The sequence below is a fragment of the Populus euphratica genome, unplaced genomic scaffold (assembly GCF_000495115.2).
Source record: "Populus euphratica unplaced genomic scaffold, PopEup_1.0 scaffold54.1, whole genome shotgun sequence".
Taxonomy (NCBI): Eukaryota; Viridiplantae; Streptophyta; class Magnoliopsida; order Malpighiales; family Salicaceae; genus Populus; species Populus euphratica.
This window is the reverse complement of record NW_011499910.1, coordinates 280,374-300,373: the sequence shown is the minus strand read 5'-3', so window position 1 is coordinate 300,373 and position 20,000 is coordinate 280,374. Positions and strand designations below refer to the sequence as shown.

General features: G+C 36.8%; 2 protein-coding genes and 1 long non-coding RNA gene across 3 annotated transcripts in view; 2 read left to right on the top strand and 1 right to left on the bottom strand.

Moving 5' to 3' along the window:
* LOC105133836 (uncharacterized) overlaps positions 1 to 15,795 on the bottom strand; it is an 18,171-nt gene extending 2,376 nt beyond the window's left edge. Inside the window, exons 1-2 of the long non-coding RNA XR_843876.1 lie at positions 15,783 to 15,795; positions 12,486 to 12,490 (exon numbers count right to left, since the gene is read on the bottom strand). This is a non-coding gene — a long non-coding RNA (uncharacterized LOC105133836). The remainder of the gene's footprint in view (positions 1 to 12,485; positions 12,491 to 15,782) is intronic.
* Positions 1,445 to 11,182, top strand: LOC105133835 (bifunctional aspartokinase/homoserine dehydrogenase 2, chloroplastic-like). The gene is made up of 18 exons (XM_011037969.1): positions 1,445 to 1,784; positions 1,906 to 1,973; positions 2,068 to 2,442; positions 2,679 to 2,767; positions 2,866 to 3,169; positions 3,349 to 3,401; positions 3,486 to 3,694; positions 3,782 to 3,869; positions 3,947 to 4,060; positions 4,585 to 4,683; positions 4,818 to 5,012; positions 6,024 to 6,106; positions 7,600 to 7,825; positions 8,195 to 8,340; positions 8,529 to 8,664; positions 9,050 to 9,133; positions 9,252 to 9,344; positions 10,593 to 11,182. The coding sequence occupies exons 1-18, from the start codon at positions 1,642 to 1,644 to the stop codon at positions 10,836 to 10,838; spliced, it is 2,751 nt and encodes a 916-aa protein (XP_011036271.1). The 5' UTR covers positions 1,445 to 1,641; the 3' UTR covers positions 10,839 to 11,182.
* Positions 15,796 to 17,136: 1,341 nt separating the features above from the next.
* Positions 17,137 to 19,803, top strand: LOC105133833 (uncharacterized). Its single transcript, XM_011037968.1, has 4 exons — positions 17,137 to 17,303; positions 17,396 to 17,449; positions 17,533 to 17,584; positions 19,352 to 19,803. The coding sequence occupies exons 1-4, from the start codon at positions 17,215 to 17,217 to the stop codon at positions 19,568 to 19,570; spliced, it is 414 nt and encodes a 137-aa protein (XP_011036270.1). The 5' UTR covers positions 17,137 to 17,214; the 3' UTR covers positions 19,571 to 19,803.
* Positions 19,804 to 20,000: the final 197 nt, after the last annotated feature.

Here is a 20,000-nt window from a genome sequence, read left to right as displayed (position 1 = left end):
GGCAGGTGACCCATTACAATGTGACCAATTAGGTAGGTAACCCATTACAATATACCATCTGGGCAGGTGACCCATTACAATGTGACCATCTGAGTCGGTAACCCATTACAATACACCGTCTGGGCAGGTGACCCATTACAATGTGACCATCTGAGTCGGTAACCCATTACAATACACCGTCTGGGCAGGTGACCCATTACAATGTGACCATCTGGGTCGGTAACCCATCACAATATACCATCCTATCTGGGCCGGTAACCCCATTACAATATACCACCTTACATTGGGCAGGTAACCCATTACAATATACCATAAAAAAAAAAAATTCTTGTATTTTTATTCTTCATCGGGTAGGTCGCTTGGAACAATTAGACCACTTGTGAAATTCTTCGCATTTCTTTTATCATTGGGCAGGTTGCCCAAAACCATTTGATCTATTTCAAAAAAGAAACAAAAAAACAAAAACAAAAAAAATGGGTCGTCTCCCAAATGATTTGTTTCTGGATTTCTATATCTCTGTATAAAAGTCATGTGTCAATCTACTGTTTTCAAGGTTTTCAAAATTAAAAAAAAAAGAAGCAAAAGTTCTTTATAATTTTCTTTATAAATTTACTACACAAAGCTAAAAGAAAATGAAATTTTCTAATATCATTGCATAGTAAATATTATAAAGAGGGGGCAACTGTCATAACCTAATTTTTTATTTTTTATTTTTACTAAAAATTGATGAAAAATGATTAAAAAAAATAAATGAAGAATGAATTAAAATTTGGGTTAATGGCAACATGATTGGAAAGTTTAAATATTTAATTAAACTCTTAACTAGTTTAATTAATTAAATCAAGAGTTTAATTGGAAAATTAATAAATTTTGAGAATTAATTGAGTTTGGGATTAAGTTAATTAATCAAATTAAAAGAACATCGCGGCGGCCTTAAAAATTTTAATGGAATGGAAAGAATGGATTTCTGGCATCCTATTCTTTGATGGTGAATGATCTTTGTTTAAGGAGTCGCCACCTAGTATTATGGTTACTAGGAACCCTAACTGGTCAATAAGCAAAAAAAAAATAGATTTTTGAGGTATAAAAATCAACTCGAGATAAAATTGAGAAAAAATTACTTGAATTGATGCTAATTTTTTTTTTTAAATCAATAGAATGAGATCAAGTTTTATTCCGAGTTAATCAATTTATGATTCAACTTGAATTTTTAATAAATACCCGAAGCCTTTTTTTTCAACCCCATTTAATCCAAGCCCTGATAAGTGTACCTGTCTGGCTGGTCCGGGTTTTAGAAACAGGGACGGAACCATAAACTTTCTGAAGGTCCGTCCTCGTCGCATGGTTCCAAAGTCACTTGACCTCCTGTTGAGATTTTCGTCTGATAACGTGTCACAGCATCAGTGGCCTGTCATGTAGTTTCCTACTCACTGAAAATCTCTCTCATCCCTCTCCGAAAATCAGCCTAAAATCATCCATCGTCATCAACATCGGCGCTCGTCTCCTTCACAAACAAATAACACAGACCAAAAGCCGCCAAATGCCAAACTAAAACCCAAAGCCCACAGAGATCAGATAAAAACAGCAACAGAACTGCAAATAAAAAGCGTAGCCATTTTTACTTTGGTTAAAGCTAATCAAATGGCCTTCTCCGCTGCTTCGATCTCCAATACTTCACGCACTCTCTCTTCTCCTTCAACTACATTTTCTCAACTCAACAACAAGATCTCTCCTTCTCATTTCTCCTCCTCTTTATCTCTTTCTCCTCGCTCTTCTCCCTTCAGGTTCTTTTCTTTATATTCAGATCCAATTTTGATTGGGAAACAATGCTTCTGTTGTAGTTTCAGCGATTGGGCTATTCAATTCTGATTCCTAATTTAAGTTTCTGTATTAAATTAATTTCAGGAGGGTTTTTTTTTCCCAGTGGGGAGGAAGGGAGTCTTTGCGCGGCTTTGTCTCGAGCTCTGTTAAAGGTTTGGTGCTTGTTCTTCTCTCTCTCTAGAGTTGGTTTAGATTTGTTTCTTTGATTTTAGCTGATTGATGTCACGGGGGCTGTATCGTGTGTAGCGGTTTTGGTGGATGAATCCAAGGAAAAGGTTAAATTTCTAAAAGGTGATATGTGGTCGGTTCATAAGTTTGGTGGTACTTGTGTGGGAAGCTCGGAGAGGATTAAGAATGTGGCAGATATCATTTTAAAGGACAGCTCAGAAGGGAAGTTGGTGGTTGTATCGGCCATGTCCAAGGTGACAGATATGATGTATGATCTCATAAACAAGGCCCAATCACGGGATGATTCCTATCTGTCTGCTGTTGATGCTGTTTTTGAAAAGCATAGATTAACAGCCATGGATCTTATTGATGGTGATGATCTTGCTAACTTTTTGTCCCGGTTGCATCATGACATTAATAACCTCAAAGCCATGCTTCATGCAATATACATAGGTATCGGACTACTCTCCTTCTTTCTCTCCTTTTCATGCATGCGTATGAGATGTTGAAATGGACTAAATCTCCTTTTGCTTATGCAACTAGTAAATTGCCATATACGAGTTTGTTCATATTTTTTTAGCAACTCTGTTTTGATTCTTAATTTGTGTTGATATGAAGTGGTTGTCTGTTTCCTTGTCGTGTTTGGCTTTATATTGCCTCTGACAGCTTTCTACTTTCATCGATTGCAGCTGGTCATGCAACGGAGTCCTTCTCTGACTTTGTTGCAGGACATGGGGAGTTGTGGACTGCTCAGATGTTGTCATATGTTGTTAGAAAGGTCCAGTGGTTATTTTCTCATTGCCACAAACAGTACCTGTCAATTGTGACTCTTACATGTTATCCGGTGTGTTATTAGGTTATTGTTTTCTTGTGCAGAATGGGCTAGATTGTGAATGGATGGATACAAGAGAAGTGCTTATTGTAAATCCGTCTGGGTCTAATCAAGTTGATCCTGATTTTGTGGAATCGGAAAAAAGACTTGAAGAGTGGTTCTCTCGACATCCATCAAAGACAATAGTTGCAACTGGTTTCATAGCTAGCACACCGCAAAATATTCCCACAACTTTGAAGCGAGATGGAAGTGACTTCTCCGCAGCTATAATGGGCGCTTTGGTGAGGGCTCGCCAAGTCACAATTTGGACAGACGTTGATGGGGTATACAGTGCAGACCCCAGAAAAGGTTTGTTCTTGGCTTACACTTTTTTTTTTCTTAACCTCTGCAAGGTTCTACCTCTTCTGTTGTACTCCTATTGGGAGACCATTCATATTCTGGAGAATGGTCTCTTACAACTTTCAAGAGGACACAAGTGATGAGGTTAGATAGTAATGCTGAAAGATTCTTTTCCTTTTCATTTGCAGTTAGTGAGGCTGTAATACTACGGACATTGTCTTACCAAGAGGCTTGGGAAATGGTGAGCTTCACCACTCTTCTTGTACCTGTCAATGCTTGAACTATCTAACTTCATGTTTCTAAGATTATATTTGTGGATTTGCAGTCTTATTTTGGCGCAAATGTCTTACATCCCCGCACTATTTTGCCTGTGATGCGATATGACATACCCATTATGATAAGGAATATTTTTAACCTCTCTGCACCTGGGACAATGATCTGCCGGCCCGCTGACAATGAAGATGGCCAGAAATTGGAGTCACCTGTCAAAGGTTTTGCAACTATTGACAATGTGGCTCTTGTGAATGTTGAGGGGTGAGCTATTTCTTGGTGTTTTCATATTCATTTATTTCATGTTGAATTCATTTTTTTCCCATTTTATGTTTACTCCTTTGTTTGCAGAACTGGAATGGCTGGTGTTCCTGGTACAGCTAGTGCCATTTTTGGTGCTGTCAAAGACGTGGGAGCTAATGTCATTATGATATCACAGGTACCTTTTATCCTCTTATATCAATTTGATGGTTTTTCTCATTTAACGTGGATGCTAAGTGACTGAATTTCATGTAGGCTAGTAGCGAGCATTCTGTGTGCTTTGCTGTGCCTGAGAAAGAAGTGACAGCTGTTGCTGAGGCTTTGAAGTCTAGATTTCATGAAGCTTTGAATGCTGGGCGTCTTTCCCAGGTGCTGTTTGCATTTAACTAAAATTCAACATAAACACTACCAAATACACATAATCTTTATGAATTATTGTCTTCTTAGAGGTTTTTCCTTTAAATTCTTTTTTTCGATCTCTGGTGTTGTCTTATTTTGTGGAAATTTTGATAGTTCATGTGTTGTGACTATTTTGTTAAAACTGTTGCTGTCTGGAAAACAGCCATATGTAAAAAAAGCATCAACATTATCTTATTTCAGTTTCAAAATTTCAGCTCCTGGACTTTTGACATCTGACATGGGTTTTTAGTTTTGTGTATGATTTGGTAGTTCCTGTCATATGCACTCACTGAATGATAATGTACTTCTTGCCATTCTAATCAAATGTCATAGCAACATTCTTCTGACCTCGTTCCCTTATTTGTGGACTCTTGGTCTGGTGCTCTATTCATGTAGTTTTTCTTCTCAGTGACAGTGCATTTTATCCTTTTTACTTTCTAGTGTATTGGAATCATATTTAGCCACTTCGTTGTTTTCTGAAAATCACTCTTCAGGTTGCAGTCATTCGAAATTGTAGCATTTTAGCGGCAGTTGGCCAGAAAATGGCTAGTACACCTGGAGTCAGTGCTACTCTTTTCAATGCCCTGGCTAAGGTAAAAGGCTTTACACATACTTATTGAAGCGGGTATTCTGGATGATTAATATCTTTATAATTTTAATATTATCTATTCTTATTTTCTTGCTGTTTTTTTTCTGAGTAGAGTATGAAATGTTTTTGCAAATGCAGGCTAATATTAATGTTCGTGCCATAGCTCAAGGTTGCTCTGAATACAATATTACTGTTGTTATTAAGCGTGAAGATTGTATAAGGGCTTTAAGAGCTGTTCACTCGAGGTTTTATCTCTCAAAGACCACGATAGCAATGGGAATTATTGGACCTGGTTTGATAGGTGCCACATTACTTGACCAGCTCAGGGATCAGGTGTGTATTTGGACATTGTCATATCTCTTATTATTCTTTCATATGTTGGCAATTATGGAATAATTAACTTTGGAATGCTAACATTAACGAATTCATTATCCTTTGCCACTATAATAAAGTTAATAGCTGTTGATCTGAAGAAAATGATTTTATAGTTGAGTTAAAATACAATTGGAATGCAGTTCCTTGTCATTTCAACCACTATCTATTTAAATAAGAATGTGGTGCTTGATCCATGTTTAGAAGGTTTTTTTACATTTCCTTGCTCATGCTAGTACTTACTAATTATGAGTCAATGTTTTAGAAGTGAACGAAATGCAGTATGCAACATGGCACCAATAAAGGAGTAAATACTATGTAGTGTGCCAGTGGTGCCTTTTACCAACAGAATATTTAAGGCCACTGGATGAATTCCTCTTATTCATTTGTATCTTCTATTTTTTCAACAATAACTACATTGTATAGATGGTTGCTTAAACTTTTCTATTTCTTTGCATAAAATCTATCTTTTCCTGAAGTGGTTGCTTACATAACATATGGTTTAGGTTCTGGCATGTAACTAGGATTTATTTACTGGTATTTTGATGTGGTTGCTTGGTTGGATGGTTGATGGAAATTAAGTATCACCATGAGTGCTATAATTCAGCTTTCTTTTAGTTCCTGCTAAGGAAAAATCCCTGGAAGGTCATACTGACATCTATACATATTCCCAGTTAAGCTTTCTGAAATAAATGGCCTTCACCTTCTTTCTCGAATCCGAACTAGAGAATGAAAGATTTCACTAAGCTTGAATAAATTAGCATCAGGTTCCACGAACTGTTTTTGACCACCAATACTTGCAGCCTTGATGGTGGAAGCCTTGCCGTGGCTCATGAATGGGTAGCATGAGTGAGAATGTTAGCTGATGGAGCAATCCATATCCTATCTTTGTTTTTAAGTAGTGGTATTGTCTGACTTATTATTCTAAATGATAAATTCAATCTCAACATGTTCTGAAATATCTTTTGGCAGGCAGCATTCCTTAAGGAAGATTTTAACATTGATTTGTGTGTTATGGGAATCACTGGCTCAAGAACAATGCTTTTGAGTGATGTGTAAGTCTTAAGAATTACATCAGGTTCCTGTTTGCGTGATACTGTCAATTAGCTTTGCTTTCTGAGTTCATGTTGAAAGTCAACATAACTGCCTTAATACAAAAATTATGCGCGTAATCTATAGATGTAAAATGTTCAGATGTCCTATAAACAACTATTGCTTAGTATCAATCACATTTTTATCAAAGGGCATAACTGAAATTATTGCACCAAAATGCTGAGCTATCTGAACCAAAAAAGACCATTCTCTTGAACATGCATCAAGAATTCTGAGGTTTGAGAGGCTTAAATGTTGTCTTATAATTTAATATTGGAGAGAGTGCAACTCTCTTCCATCAGGACCTGACATTACCTTCCTGCAGCATTTAACTCCTCACTCATTGAGCATTTTAATCAAATTATGGCCTTTCAATCAGTGTCCTATTGGGATTTGCATAGTGCATGTCCCTTCAAGGGCCATGTTAAAATTTAGAAAAATACTTAACTAATATACTCCCAAAAATTGTCCAATATTAACAAGATCTGCTGATCTTTATGGAGATGCAAAATCAGTCAGAAGTGCACTCTGAATAATCCAGTTCTCACTTTTCAATTAAAGCAAGAAAATTGACTATGCTTGCCAGCTTAAATTGAAAAAAGCTAACGCCAAATACATACATTAGTTGAATTACTTTTCTACTCTTCAGAATTTTGTGGCTTCGCTTTATATTTAGAGGCCACTGGAATTGTGCTTAGGTAGAAAATTCAACATGGAAATAGTACTGAACAATGAAAATTAATTGCACCCTTCTAGGAAGCTTGTATGTAAGCTAAAACCCTTTAATATTATTGAGAATCACATTACAGTTTACACTATGATTTAATTGTCATTTCCACTTCTTAAGATGGTAAAGTGACTGACCCTTACTACTACCCAGACTTGAAAGGCTAACAGCCTCTAATCCCGTCCTGGGACTAAAGGCTAGATGATTCCTACTGAAAGATAATCTGCCCATAGGTATTAATGTACTTGTTCATTTTGTCGGCATTAATGCATTGTTACTGGGCTAGGTTTGCATTCACACACTTCTTAACAGAACCTGACATATTTTTGTGCTTTTTCCATGCTATCTCACACCTTATTAACAATATCTAGACCTGTCCTATAATTTAGAATTGGTTTCTACACCCGTTTTGTTTGGGTTACTCCCATTTCCCAAACTTTATATGAGCATAGCAGAGGTCAACCCTTGCTGAAAGCATATAACTGAGACTCATCGTTTACATGCTTGCTTCCTCTGAGCTTCTGGGAAATAAATTTACAGATTGAAGTTGTGTGTGAAAATATCCAATGTTGTTGAAACTGTGGGCCATAGATTTATCCAATTGGATTTGATTTGCACCAGTACATATGATTACTTTGTTTCCTGTTTGTGGACAAACATCTTACTGTGTTGATAACAGTCATGCAAAGTAATCTTTATATTTATTGGCTCATGAATCTCTGGCTGCAGAGAAATTGACTTGTCAAAATGGAGAGAACTTGTAAAGGATAAAGGCGAAGTGGCTGACCTGGAGAAATTCACTCAACATGTGCATGGAAATCATTTTATTCCAAATACTGTCTTGGTAGACTGTACAGCAGACTCTAGTGTTGCAAGTTGTTATCATGATTGGCTGCGGAGAGGAATTCATGTAATCACCCCAAACAAAAAGGCAAATTCAGGACCTCTTGATCAGGTAACATGAATTATGCTTGGGTAGTATTGTTGAGAAGTTGCTTCTTGAATTAGTTCCTCATTATTACACATCACATTGCTATTCTGTCTTTGGTAGAGTTACTTCTCTCTCTCTCCAGCTAAAGTTTTTGAGGTTTGCTACACTTTTTATTTATTGCTGAAGTTGTAGCTCTACATGTTGGTGACTAATGATGCAACTGCTGGGTTGGTTTTTCTTTTTGTTAATTTAAGAGAAGGATGCTGGTAATCAAATATTTGTTAGTCACTGAACGTTTTGTTGCATGTTTTTTCTTTTGTCCTCATCATCATCTCTGCTTCTGCCTTTGTTTACTACATGCTTTTCTTGATCGCTTATACCATGTAAATTCAGTATTCAAAATTGAGAGCTCTGCAAAGGCAATCCTATACGCATTACTTTTATGAAGCAACTGTTGGAGCTGGCCTTCCAATTATTAGCACTTTACGAGGTCTCCTTGAAACTGGGGATAAAATACTCCGCATTGAAGGGATTTTCAGGTCAGTCTTTGTTTTGTGCTTAATAGATGGAAATATGAGGACTCAAGAAGCCCTGTAATATTTATATCATGGCTTTCCAGTTGTTATATATTTCCATCAATTTTTTTCCAAGTATCTGAAATAGTAATGTTAAATAATTTCACCATGCATCTTTTGAAACAAGTTTTCTCCCAATTTTGTTGTCACAGTGGAACTTTGAGTTATATTTTCAACAATTTCAAAGGCACACGAGCATTTAGTGATGTGGTGGCAGAGGCAAAGCAGGCAGGATATACTGAACCTGATCCAAGGGATGATCTATCTGGAACAGATGTTGCCAGAAAGGTTCTGTCCTTAGTAACTTTGTCAAATTGTTAAGTTTATGCCCTCTTGTTGTCAAATATCTGCATCTATTAGACTTCTTTTCGTTGGAATTGCTATATAATGGTGACTTCCTGACCCGTGAATGATTGAGGAAGTCATCTTGTGAATCTGAGTTGTTACTCAAATATAATATTGGGTCAATGTATGTCCCTTGTGATTCATTTCCACTAAACCTTGATTGGATCCAGTGGATGGCATTCTCTTTAAGTGCTGATGTTGGTGGCATCAACTTGCTGTCAGTATGAAGACATGACATGTGATAGTTGACTAACTACAACTTTATTGCATGTGAATTGTACTTATCAGTTTCTTAAGTGCACAGTCATAAACCTGCTGCATTTTACAGGTTATCATTCTTGCACGAGAATCTGGTTTAAAGTTGGAGCTTTCTGATATCCCTGTTCAAAGTCTTGTCCCTCAACCACTGAGAGTAAGACTTGTGTTATGTCAATCATAAACTGGGCTTAAAGATTCATGTTATGTCAGTCATAAACTGGGTGTAAGATACCGGTTTTTCTTTGAGATGATGGTTTCAATTTTTGCTCCAGGCTAGTACATCTGTTGAAGAATATATGCAGCGGTTGCCTCAATTTGACAGTGAAATGGCTAGGGAGAGACAAGAGGCTGAGGATGCAGGGGATGTGAGTATCTCTTGAAATGCCTGCTTGTTTCTAAATACTGTTTTAAGTAGCAGAATTCTTTAATTGCCAACTTAGCAAAATGTCTGTTATCATAAATTCATAGGATTCTATGAAAAAGTTTAAAAAGGGAATATAATAGGCTTGTGCATAAATGTATATAAACATCATGCGAACAATGTTAAATAGTTTTAGCTGCATCTACAGTAAATGCAAACCATTTCCATAGGTGAATGATAGATATGGTCTTATTGGGCATTTGGCGTTGTTGTTGGGGGTGCTTTCCACCAATTGTAATGCCAAATGGTCATTAGCTGGACAAGTGCATGTGCTGTTTGATAACACCAAAGAATTTGAAAAGTAATTTGGAGAAGGCATCTCTTTGTGGAGGTATTTTCTGTTATTATCTGCTAGAAGACAAATATCAAAACTTCATAAATTATGTTCATACTAGAATTTTTTGATTAAATTATGATTTCCTCATTCTAATAGCAAAACCACTTTCAACAACACTTGCTATCAAAAACATGTTTGTAATTTATTTCTTTAGTAACAATGTTTTTCCACATTAAACACAAAACTCTATCAAATTCTGAAAGACTCTTAGGCTAAGTTGGACAAGAGGGATGGATTGTAGGAAGCATGGATTGGGTAAGGATGAATATCTTACTATCCATCCACTTGTTTGGCTAACAAGGGAGGGGAAGGATGATAGTCAATCCTTCCAATTGAAAGCATTGAAAATTAAAAATAAAATAAAATGGAAGGATATGAGCAATCCATCCAAATTGGGAGGATTGGAAATTACAAGGAAGGATTGGAGGGATACTCCCAATCCCTCCCCTCTTACCCATCCTTTCTCCAATCCCTCTTGGCAAACGGTGTGTTAGTTCATAGAGGATGACCTATGTATTCTTTTCACCACCATTTCTGTGATAAATGGCTTTTGTTCGGCAGATGGCCTAAAACTGGAACATGTAGGTCAGAAGTGATCCAGTTTATGTGATGTAGCCTGAAATTGAGATGTTATTCCCCTCCCTCCGTGTTTTGTCAGGGTCAGTGAGTACTTATGAACCATGGTGAACTAAGGAATTGTAGATTTGTTTGATTAAGCATGTCTTCCTTCCATAATTGGTTTGCAAGAAATATTTCTTGGCCACCTTGTGTTTGTTTAAGTGTTGTGCGCTTAAATTTTTTCTTCATTTAAATTCTTAACCTGTTTCCATTCTCTCTGTTGTATGTAATCCATAGGTCTTGAGATACGTTGGGGTGGTTGATGCGGTGAGTGAAGAAGGGCGTGTTGAGTTGCGAAGATATAAGAAAGATCACCCATTTGCTCAGCTCTCTGGTTCTGATAACATCATAGCTTTCACTACTACAAGGTATAAAGAACAGCCCCTGATTGTCCGAGGGCCTGGTGCAGGGGCTCAAGTGACAGCTGGTGGAATATTCAGCGACATACTGCGACTGGCCTCCTATCTTGGTGCTCCATCATAGTAGCATCAATCTTCTTATGAGTTGGTCTTGGCTCATTTTGTCTCCTTTCTTGTTGTGCTTTTATGCAGAGGTAGTGCTATTAATGCTCGAGTTGTCATGCAGTGTAATTGTTCTCTTAAAATGCGAGCTTAGTTTTGCCAACATATAAACATATGATTGGCCTTTCCTTAATTTCTTACATCAGGTCTTGTAGATCCTGGAAAGTTGGAAATGTTAAATTTAAGCTTTTTTTAACATTCATGGTAGGTGTTGTAGGTCTGTATCAATTCATGGTATTATTCTTTCAATTGGTCTGGCAAATGCCATTATCTCAGCTCTTTTAAGAACAACAAATTGGCTGATTATTTCATCTTCTTCCTTCCGAACTAAATGGAGGAGTAACAAAATTTGCAGAGAACTCAATTCAAGATCTGAAAGGGGGTGCCGGAAAAAAAGAAGAAGGGCTTGCACTTGGCGTAGTTGGATGCGTGATCACCGTGTAGCAAGCTTTGTGGCTGTCCGAGGTCTGAAAGATCACATCTTCTCTCCCGTTTTGGCTTGAGGGAAGTCTCCACGAGAAACTCCCAATGGTCACTTCACATCTGCAATTGGAAACTAGACAATGACAGAAGTGGTGGCGTATTGAATTGTTTCAAGTCCTGTGATATTTTCTGCATAATGCTACCATAAATACATTTACGAACTCAGCTTTACAAGCTCCCTCGTGGTAAAAAATGGTGGACTTTCAGCCGAGCAAACCATAATTCTTAACACAGCTTTTAAGGATTATCCAACCGTAACTTGGGTGGCGCACCCGATGTCCCAATCAATTTACGCAATTCTTATAAATTTTGGAAATAAATTTATCTTGGTACAAAAACTAAAATTTAATATGAATTCAAGATGAATAAATAAACAAGCAACACAATTGACGTTGAAAAGCACAAATTTTACTCAAGCATGAAAAATAATTCAAGAAGCAAACATGCACACAACTTTGCATTCACGCATCTTGACATAAAAACTTGACTTTAATATGGATTCGACATGAAAGGCAAATGAATTCAGAATTCATGTATAATAAAGGATGGCATTATAGGCTATTATGGTTGCTGGTGGGCTATTGGCTCGCATTGTTTTGGTGGTGAGTCTGGGGGTGTTTGATGCTGTGCTGGTTCAGAACGGGGTAGGTGGTGGGATAATTCATGCTGGATCAGGCTTGACATGGTGTTGCTGTAGTGGTTGAATCTTCTTTAGCTGCTGATGTGCATTATGGAAATGATAATCCATGGTTGTGCAACGGGTTCTAAATGCACAAGTTGATGTTAGTGCTGAGCAACGTGAGAACATCTTTCATACTCGATGTCAGATTCGAGATAAGGTGTGTGGGATGATCATTGATAATGGAAGTTGCACTAATGTTGCGTCAACTACCTTGGTGGAGAAATTGGGCTTAACTACCATTCCACATCCCAGACCGTATAGTTTGCGATGGCTGAATGAGAATGGGGAGATTCGGGTGACAAAGCAAGTTCTTGTGCCCTTTTCCATTAAAACCTATCATGACGAGGTTTTGTGTGACGTTGCGCCGATGTCAGCTAGCCATTTGTTACTGGGTCGTCCATGGCAGTTTGATAAGGATGTGACCTACAATGGACGAAAGAACACTTATTCTTTCATGCTGAATGGAAAGAAGGTGAACTTGTTACCATTGAGTTCTCAACAGGTTAGAGAGGATCAGTTACGAAGCCAACAAAAGGAGGTGCAATCACGTAAGGGGCTGTTGTTAGCCAAAAAAGGCGATATCAAACAGGCATTAGCTTCGACGGGGGTTGTTTTCATGATCTGGGCAAAGCAATTGCTACAAGTAGAAGGACTGGACTTACCAACACAGATTAAGGAATTGCTAGAAGAATTTAAAGATGTGTTTCCAGATGAATTACCTAAAGGGTTACCGCCTATTCGTGGAATTGAGCATCAAATTGATTTGGTGCCGGGAGCTTCACTTCCTAATAGACCAGCATACAGATGTAATCCAGCGGAAGCAAAAGAGATTCAAAGGCAGGTTGGTGAGCTTGTAGAGAAGGGCTATGTTCGAGAATCACTTAGTCCATGTTCCGTACCTACTTTGCTTGTACCAAAGAAAGATGGTACCATGAGGATGTGTATGGACAGCCGTGCTATCAACAAAATAACAGTTAAGTATCGATTTCCTATACCCAGACTTGATGATTTGCTTGATGAGTTGCATGGTGCTGCATTGTTTTCTAAAGTCGATTTGATGAGTGGTTATCACCAAATTAGAATGAAAGAGGGAGATGAATGGAAAACAGCATTTAAAACTAAACAGGGGTTATATGAATGGATGGTAATGCCGTTTGGGTTATCTAATGCGCCTAGTACATTTATGAGGCTTATGAATCATGTTTTGAGGAAGTATATTGGGCTGTTTGTTGTAGTATATTTTGACGATATCCTAGTGTATAGCAAGACCTTTGATGATCATGTGAAGCATCTTAGAGTTGTGTTTGAAACTTTGCGAGATTCTAAGTTGTATGGGAAACTCACAAAGTGTTACTTCTGTAAAGAAAGTGTCGTGTTTCTTGGATATATTATCTCTAGCAAGGGAGTTAAGGTTGATGAGGAGAAAATTGAGGCAATTCGGGACTGGCCAAAACCTGCTAGTATCGCTGATGTGAGGAGTTTTCATGGTTTAGCTTCTTTCTACAGGCGATTTGTGAAAGATTTCAGCTCTATTGTTGCTCCTATGACAGAATGCTTGAAAAAAGGAAACGAGTTTAGATGGAGTGCAGATGCTCAGAAAGCTTTTGAGCTAATTAAAGAAAAGTTGTGTACTGCTCCAGTTTTAGCACTTCCAGACTTTGCTAAAACATTTGAAATAGAGTGTGATGCTTCCGGAGTTGGAATTGGGGCTGTTTTGATGCAAGAAAAGAGGCCGATTGCATTCTTCAGTGAAAAGTTAAATGGAGCACGTTTGAACTACTCTATTTATGACAAGGAGTTCTATGCTTTGATTCGAGCTCTGGAGGTATGGCAGCACTACTTGTTGCCAAAAGAATTCGTTATTCATACTGATCATGAATCCTTGAAGTATCTTAAGGGGCAAAGCAAGCTGAATCGAAGACATGCTAAATGGGTGGAGTTTATGGAGTCATTTCCTTATGTCATAAAGTACAAGAAAGGGCAAGTTAATGTGGTTGCTGATGCTCTTTCTAGGAGGTATGCACTGATCTCTATGTTGAATGCAAGGCTGATGGGTTTTGAACAAGTGAAGGATCAATACGCTAATGATTCCTACTTTGCTAATGTGGTTACCGAATGTGCAAAGGGAGCTTGTGATGGGTTCTTTATGCATGAAGGTTACTTGTTCAAAATGGGCAGAATGTGTATTCCTTCAGGTTCATTACGGGAGTTGCTTGTGCGAGAGGCTCATGGTGGTGGTCTTAGTGGTCATTTTGGGGAGAAGAAGACTTATGAGTTGCTGAAAGAACATTTCTTTTGGCCTAGCATGTTACGGGATGTGCACAAGGTGATTGAGAGATGTGCTATTTGCAAGAAAGCTAAGGGTAAAGAGAATGCATATGGGCTGTATATGCCGTTGCCTATTCCAGAGCAACCGTGGATGGATGTTAGCATGGACTTTGTACTGGGGTTACCGAGAACACAGCGTGGAAAGGATTCAATAATGGTTGTGGTTGATCGATTCTCCAAAATGTCCCATTTCATTCCTTGCAACAAAACTGACGATGCTGTACATGTAGCTGATTTGTTCTTTCAAGAGATTGTTCGTTTGCATGGAGTTCCTAAAAGCATTGTCTCTGATCGTGATACAAAGTTCTTAAGCTACTTTTGGAAGACTCTTTGGAGGAAGCTAGGAACGAAGTTACTTTTCAGTACGGCATGTCATCCACAAACTGATGGACAAACTGAGGTAGTAAACCGAACTTTATCTTCTTTGTTACGAGCTGTTATACATAAGAATTTGAAGAGTTGGGATACTTGTTTGCCTATTGTGGAGTTTGCATATAATCGTAGTGTGCATGGGGCTACAAAATTTTCACCATTTGAGGTCGTGTATGGCTTTAATCCTTGTGTTCCTATTGATCTTGTTCATATTCCAATTGATGAGAGGACATCTATGGATGGAATTAGAAAGGCAGAATTGATGAAGAAACTACATGAGCAGGTTCGATTACATATTGAGGAGAAAACAACAAAGTATGCTAAACAAGCTAACAAGGGGCGGAAAATGGTTAGGTTTGAACCTGGTGATCTTGTTTGGATTCATCTTAGTAAGGGCAGATTTCCAAGCAAACGCAAGTCCAAGTTGATGCCAAGAGCTGATGGTCCATTTCGGATTATAGAGAAGGTGAATGATAATGCGTATAAGGTAGATCTTCCTGGTGATTACAATGTATCAGCTACTTTTAATGTGAAAGACTTGACTCCATACTTGGATGATGACGACGATTATGATTTGAGGACAAATCATTATCAACCCGGGGCTGATGATGTGCATCATGGGAATGATAATCCATCTCGTAAAGGTAAATCAAATATGCAAGAGGATTCAGATGGTCCAATGACAAGAGCGAGAGCGAAACAACTACAAAGGACCTTGACGAGTCAGATTGGAATGATTGAAGCTGCGTCGGAGTTAAAATTTGGCAATCAGTTTCAAATTGGTTCAAGGGTGCTTATTTGCCTACAATTGGAGCTTAAAGATGGGAAGAGCCCTTAATGGTTCTTTTGATGCTGGACTACTTGAATTTGGGTTGATAATGCAAATAAGTTAAGAAATTGATGCTGTTTACGTCAGAACAGTAGATAAATTTGAACCCGAATTTGAAGTCATCCATTGCATGTGAAAACAAGACTAATCTAGGTGGATTTCAAGTTCAGAACGTGATCTTTCCAGATTGTCCAACCATGATTGCATTGGACTTTTGTGCAAGAAGTTATAGCCATTTTAAATTCGGTCTGTTTATGTTTCAATTAAAGTCAGAAAATGTGTGCTAGTGTAATTTGTCTGGTTACTTTGTCAAAGTCCAAGTTTTGGGCTTGATTTCTGTCATGTTGAATTTTCCTAAGTGTGGAGGGATGTTCCATTATAAATATGGCATCAGAATATGTAATAAACAACTTTTGGCCAAGATTTGAACTTAATTCAGAGAATTAAGAGTTGTTCTTCCAGATTGATTTGTGAAGAACCCTACCTGACTTATCACTCTTCAATCACAAAGAGTGTGGCGTCAAAATCCTAGATTGATCTTTATGGCATCCAGATCGACTTATCAAAGTATCACTCTAATCTATCCTCCATTTTATTTACCTTAAAAATACTATAATCCAGCCTAAACACCAAAAGAAAGACAACACAACCAGACCCATCCTTCATCCATTTTCATCAGATTCATTGTTGCTGATTTTTGAATCATTTACGGCACAATAGCTGCCACATATTGTAGAGGTGTGGTTAAACGTTGAGGAGCGAGGGAGGAGTGAAGAGGATGTTTGAGAGTTTATTAATAATTATGGTTTGAATTATTTTTTATTTAAAAAATATATCAAAATAATATTTTTTATATTTTAAAAACTATTTATCAGCAAAGTAAAATAATTTAAAAACATAAAAAATCAATTTAAAGAAAAAAATTCAAATAAAAAAAACATAATTACAACCGTGTTCGTAAATATTATCTTGACTAAGTAAGAAAGAAGATTTAAATACTAGTGTGGTTCGTTTAAGAAGTTAGTTGGTAGTTGAATTGTGTTGGATACTTAACTGAATTATGGTGAATATTTAATATAAAAAATTTTTAGTCATTAAATAAAAAATAACAGCAATTTTATAAATAATTAGATATTTTTTAAAAAGATATAAAATGCACGTTATAAGGTTTATGATATAAATTATAATTTTTCAAATTATAATGGGTAAATAAAAATAAAATCAAAATATAGGGTGATTTTAACAAATATTTATAAGTGAAAAATTCTTATATGCTCAAAATAAGTTTGAGTATAAATAGTTAGGTATCTTACCTTAACTTTAAGATATTCAAACTATATTTTTGTAATTGAATTTTAAACAGGTAACCATAAAAATAGAGCAAGATTTATTGAATATGACCACAAAAATTGTATCAATTTATTTATTTATGTGTTGGAAAAAAAAAAGGAAAATGTGAAAAATCCTTGGTTGGGCTAATTTGAGTTTAAAGATTAAACAGTTTTTCTATAGAAATAGTAAAGCCCGGTTACATGATCTTTTGGGTTAAAAGCCTTGATCACAAAACTTCGATCTTTGCCATCTTTTGCCATAGATGTAAACATAGCAGCCATACATCCCATACTCGAGAGAGAGGGAGAGGAGATGGAGTCAGCAAGCACCAAAATCCGCATTGCTACTTTGCCAAAACGACATTCACATCGCCTCTTATTTGATCGCCGTTACGGTTGGGTGTAACTCTCTCTCTCTCTCTAAATATGCGTAGAGTAAATATTCAAAACAATAAAGGATAATTGTGACTGAATTCTGCTGTGTGGTGTGGCAGATTCGATGAATGGAAAGACCCATCAGAGGAAGCTTTATCCGGAGGCAGAGGAATGTAAGTGTCCTACTACCTGTACTTCTCATGGGCTTTTGTTATTTTTTGTAATTCTTTTTATTTGAATTTATCTATAAAAACAGGTTTTGCATATTGCCTCTAGCTAAAGCTTTCTTGACGACAGCATCACAGTCGGTATAGTTAATTTCCTTTCTTTTCCCTTGTGTTAATTCCTTCTTTTTAATCCTCCTTCGAATTTGTTATTGTTTTTTTGTTATTATTTTTGCTTATGCTTTTTTACTTCTCCTTTTTGAATTTCGAATTTATGTATCTGAATTATGGATGGGTTGAGATTTTTTTTATTTTGTTTCTCTCTGACTACTGACAAATTATGGGTTGTTTTCCATTGATGGGATTACTTGTATGTTTAATTTTTATCATGTAAATCATTTTGTACAGCTTCACAGTCTGCATGTTAGCCTTTTCTTTCTGCTAATCTTACTTCATTGAATTATTCTTTTTAATCCTCCTTTTGCATTTGTAGTTTGTTTCTATGTGATTAATTCTATTTATCTTTTGAGTATTTAAATTCCTTTTCATTCTTTGTTTAATCCTTTTCAATTTATTGACTGTTGATACATTATTTGGAGGTTTCTATTGGTTGGCTCATAATTTTGGTGATTGGATTATGCCTGTAAATAGTTGTGGGATTACATGTATTGTAAATTTTAACTAATTACAGAGTAAGATATTTTTCTTTCGGGTTGATAAGTATTGTAGATTATAACATGAGCTTGGGTACTCTTAAGTTTAATGAACTTCTTTAAGGATGTTTTTAGAGATTAATTTTTTTTTATGAAGGCAAAATCTAGTCGACATACTGTCGCTCAAGGTTCTTCTGCTTGATGCTGAGTGAATTTGTACTACAGTAGAAAAAAAGCTCAAGTAAGATGCCCACTATTCTCGCCTGAAACACTTGAGGGCAGATGTTCACCTGCCCTTACTATATCTGCTTCAAAACTAGCGAAAATGGGAAATCAAGGATAACTGCAACACAAAGAGGACATTTTACATGTCTCTTTCGAAAAATGTCTCATATGTCTTTCAAAAAAAAGTCTCACCATTTCAATTTATTTGCTATGTTACCTTCTGAATTTTTCTTTGAATTTAAAAGAGTAATAGAGTAAATTTAAAAAAAGAAGAAGGTGTTTCTAGCCTAGGATTGTGAAAGAAATGAACTCCAGCCTTATGGTAGAGGCCAGAGCTCAGGCATATTTGGAGATTAAAAGAGACCAAGGGTATGCAAAACTATACATCTTATAATCATGCTCCCTTTCTCATTTCCTCCCTCGTCAGCTTCAGGTTATGACAGTGGAGCAAAAAAGATTTTCCTGGTGATAACTGGTTGGGGCTTAACATAAGCTGTCTTGTTAGTGCTAATCATGCTTCCTTCACTAGATAATTAATTATTTAGTTTGCTAATTGCCAAATTAGTGAGTGGAACACTGATGCTTCCTCTGGGATTTTAACACTTCTGTCATGCATTGCTAATTGTGCCCTTTGCGCCTTCCAGTTACTTTGTTGTGCAAAAGAACATGAAACTAAAGTTGAGATGCTTTCTGATCATTATGCATTGACATGCTTTATCTGAAGTTCCCATGGATTACATTCCTAGAGAAGACCTGGGCTTACTGGTTGGTAAATTTCCTGTACACAGCTAAAGGACTTTCAATCTGTTTTGGCTACCATATGACTGCATGGGTGCTTGGTCTTCATTTTGTCTCACACCTCTAATTGATCATTGATATATTTATTTTTGACTTATCCCTGATGAATTATGTCCATTGTTGCCATATGTTGAAGGTTTCCCCCCCCCCCCCCCTTAATTGGTGCTATCAAGTAACTAAACTATTGTAACTTGCCTCCACTTATTACTCCTTTCTTGTTTCTACTTTCTAACAGATTGACCATGCAGCAAAATTTGCTGTCAAAGTTTTTGACAGTCCAGATCTTCTCTCCCCTCAAGCACTGCAAACCAGTCTCAGCAATCAGCTAAACAAATTGAAGTCTTCCTTAAAAAAAGCAGAATTCAATCGTTTTGCTCTCGAAGAACATTCATTACAAGCCCCCACGTCCCCTCCACATCTGCTATTTGGAAATAAAAAATCTCAGATCGACTGAAGGGTGTAAATTTCTCCCCACGTGTTTTCTTGTTTGCTCTTCCATATTGCTTCAGACCTATTCATGAAACCTTGTGCTTAGAAACTTTCACATTAGCTGTGTAAACATTTATTGCTGCTCTTATTTGTTCATCAGTCATCAGTTGTGTATCGTGAAATCATATGTTTAGAAACATTCACATTAGCTGATTTCTTGTTGACAATCTTTATTATAGTTGGCCGAGATCTTTTAGTAAGATATAATTGCATGTTATCGCCCTAATAATTCTAAAATAGAGATGACAATTGTAATCGTCTATATAGCAAAGCAGGTATGAAGAGTTTCTTCTTATAGAGTCGAATGGGGAGGCTAATTTACTTTTAGTACTCCATCTTTATATATATATATATATATATATATATATATATATATATATATAGACTGTTGTTTT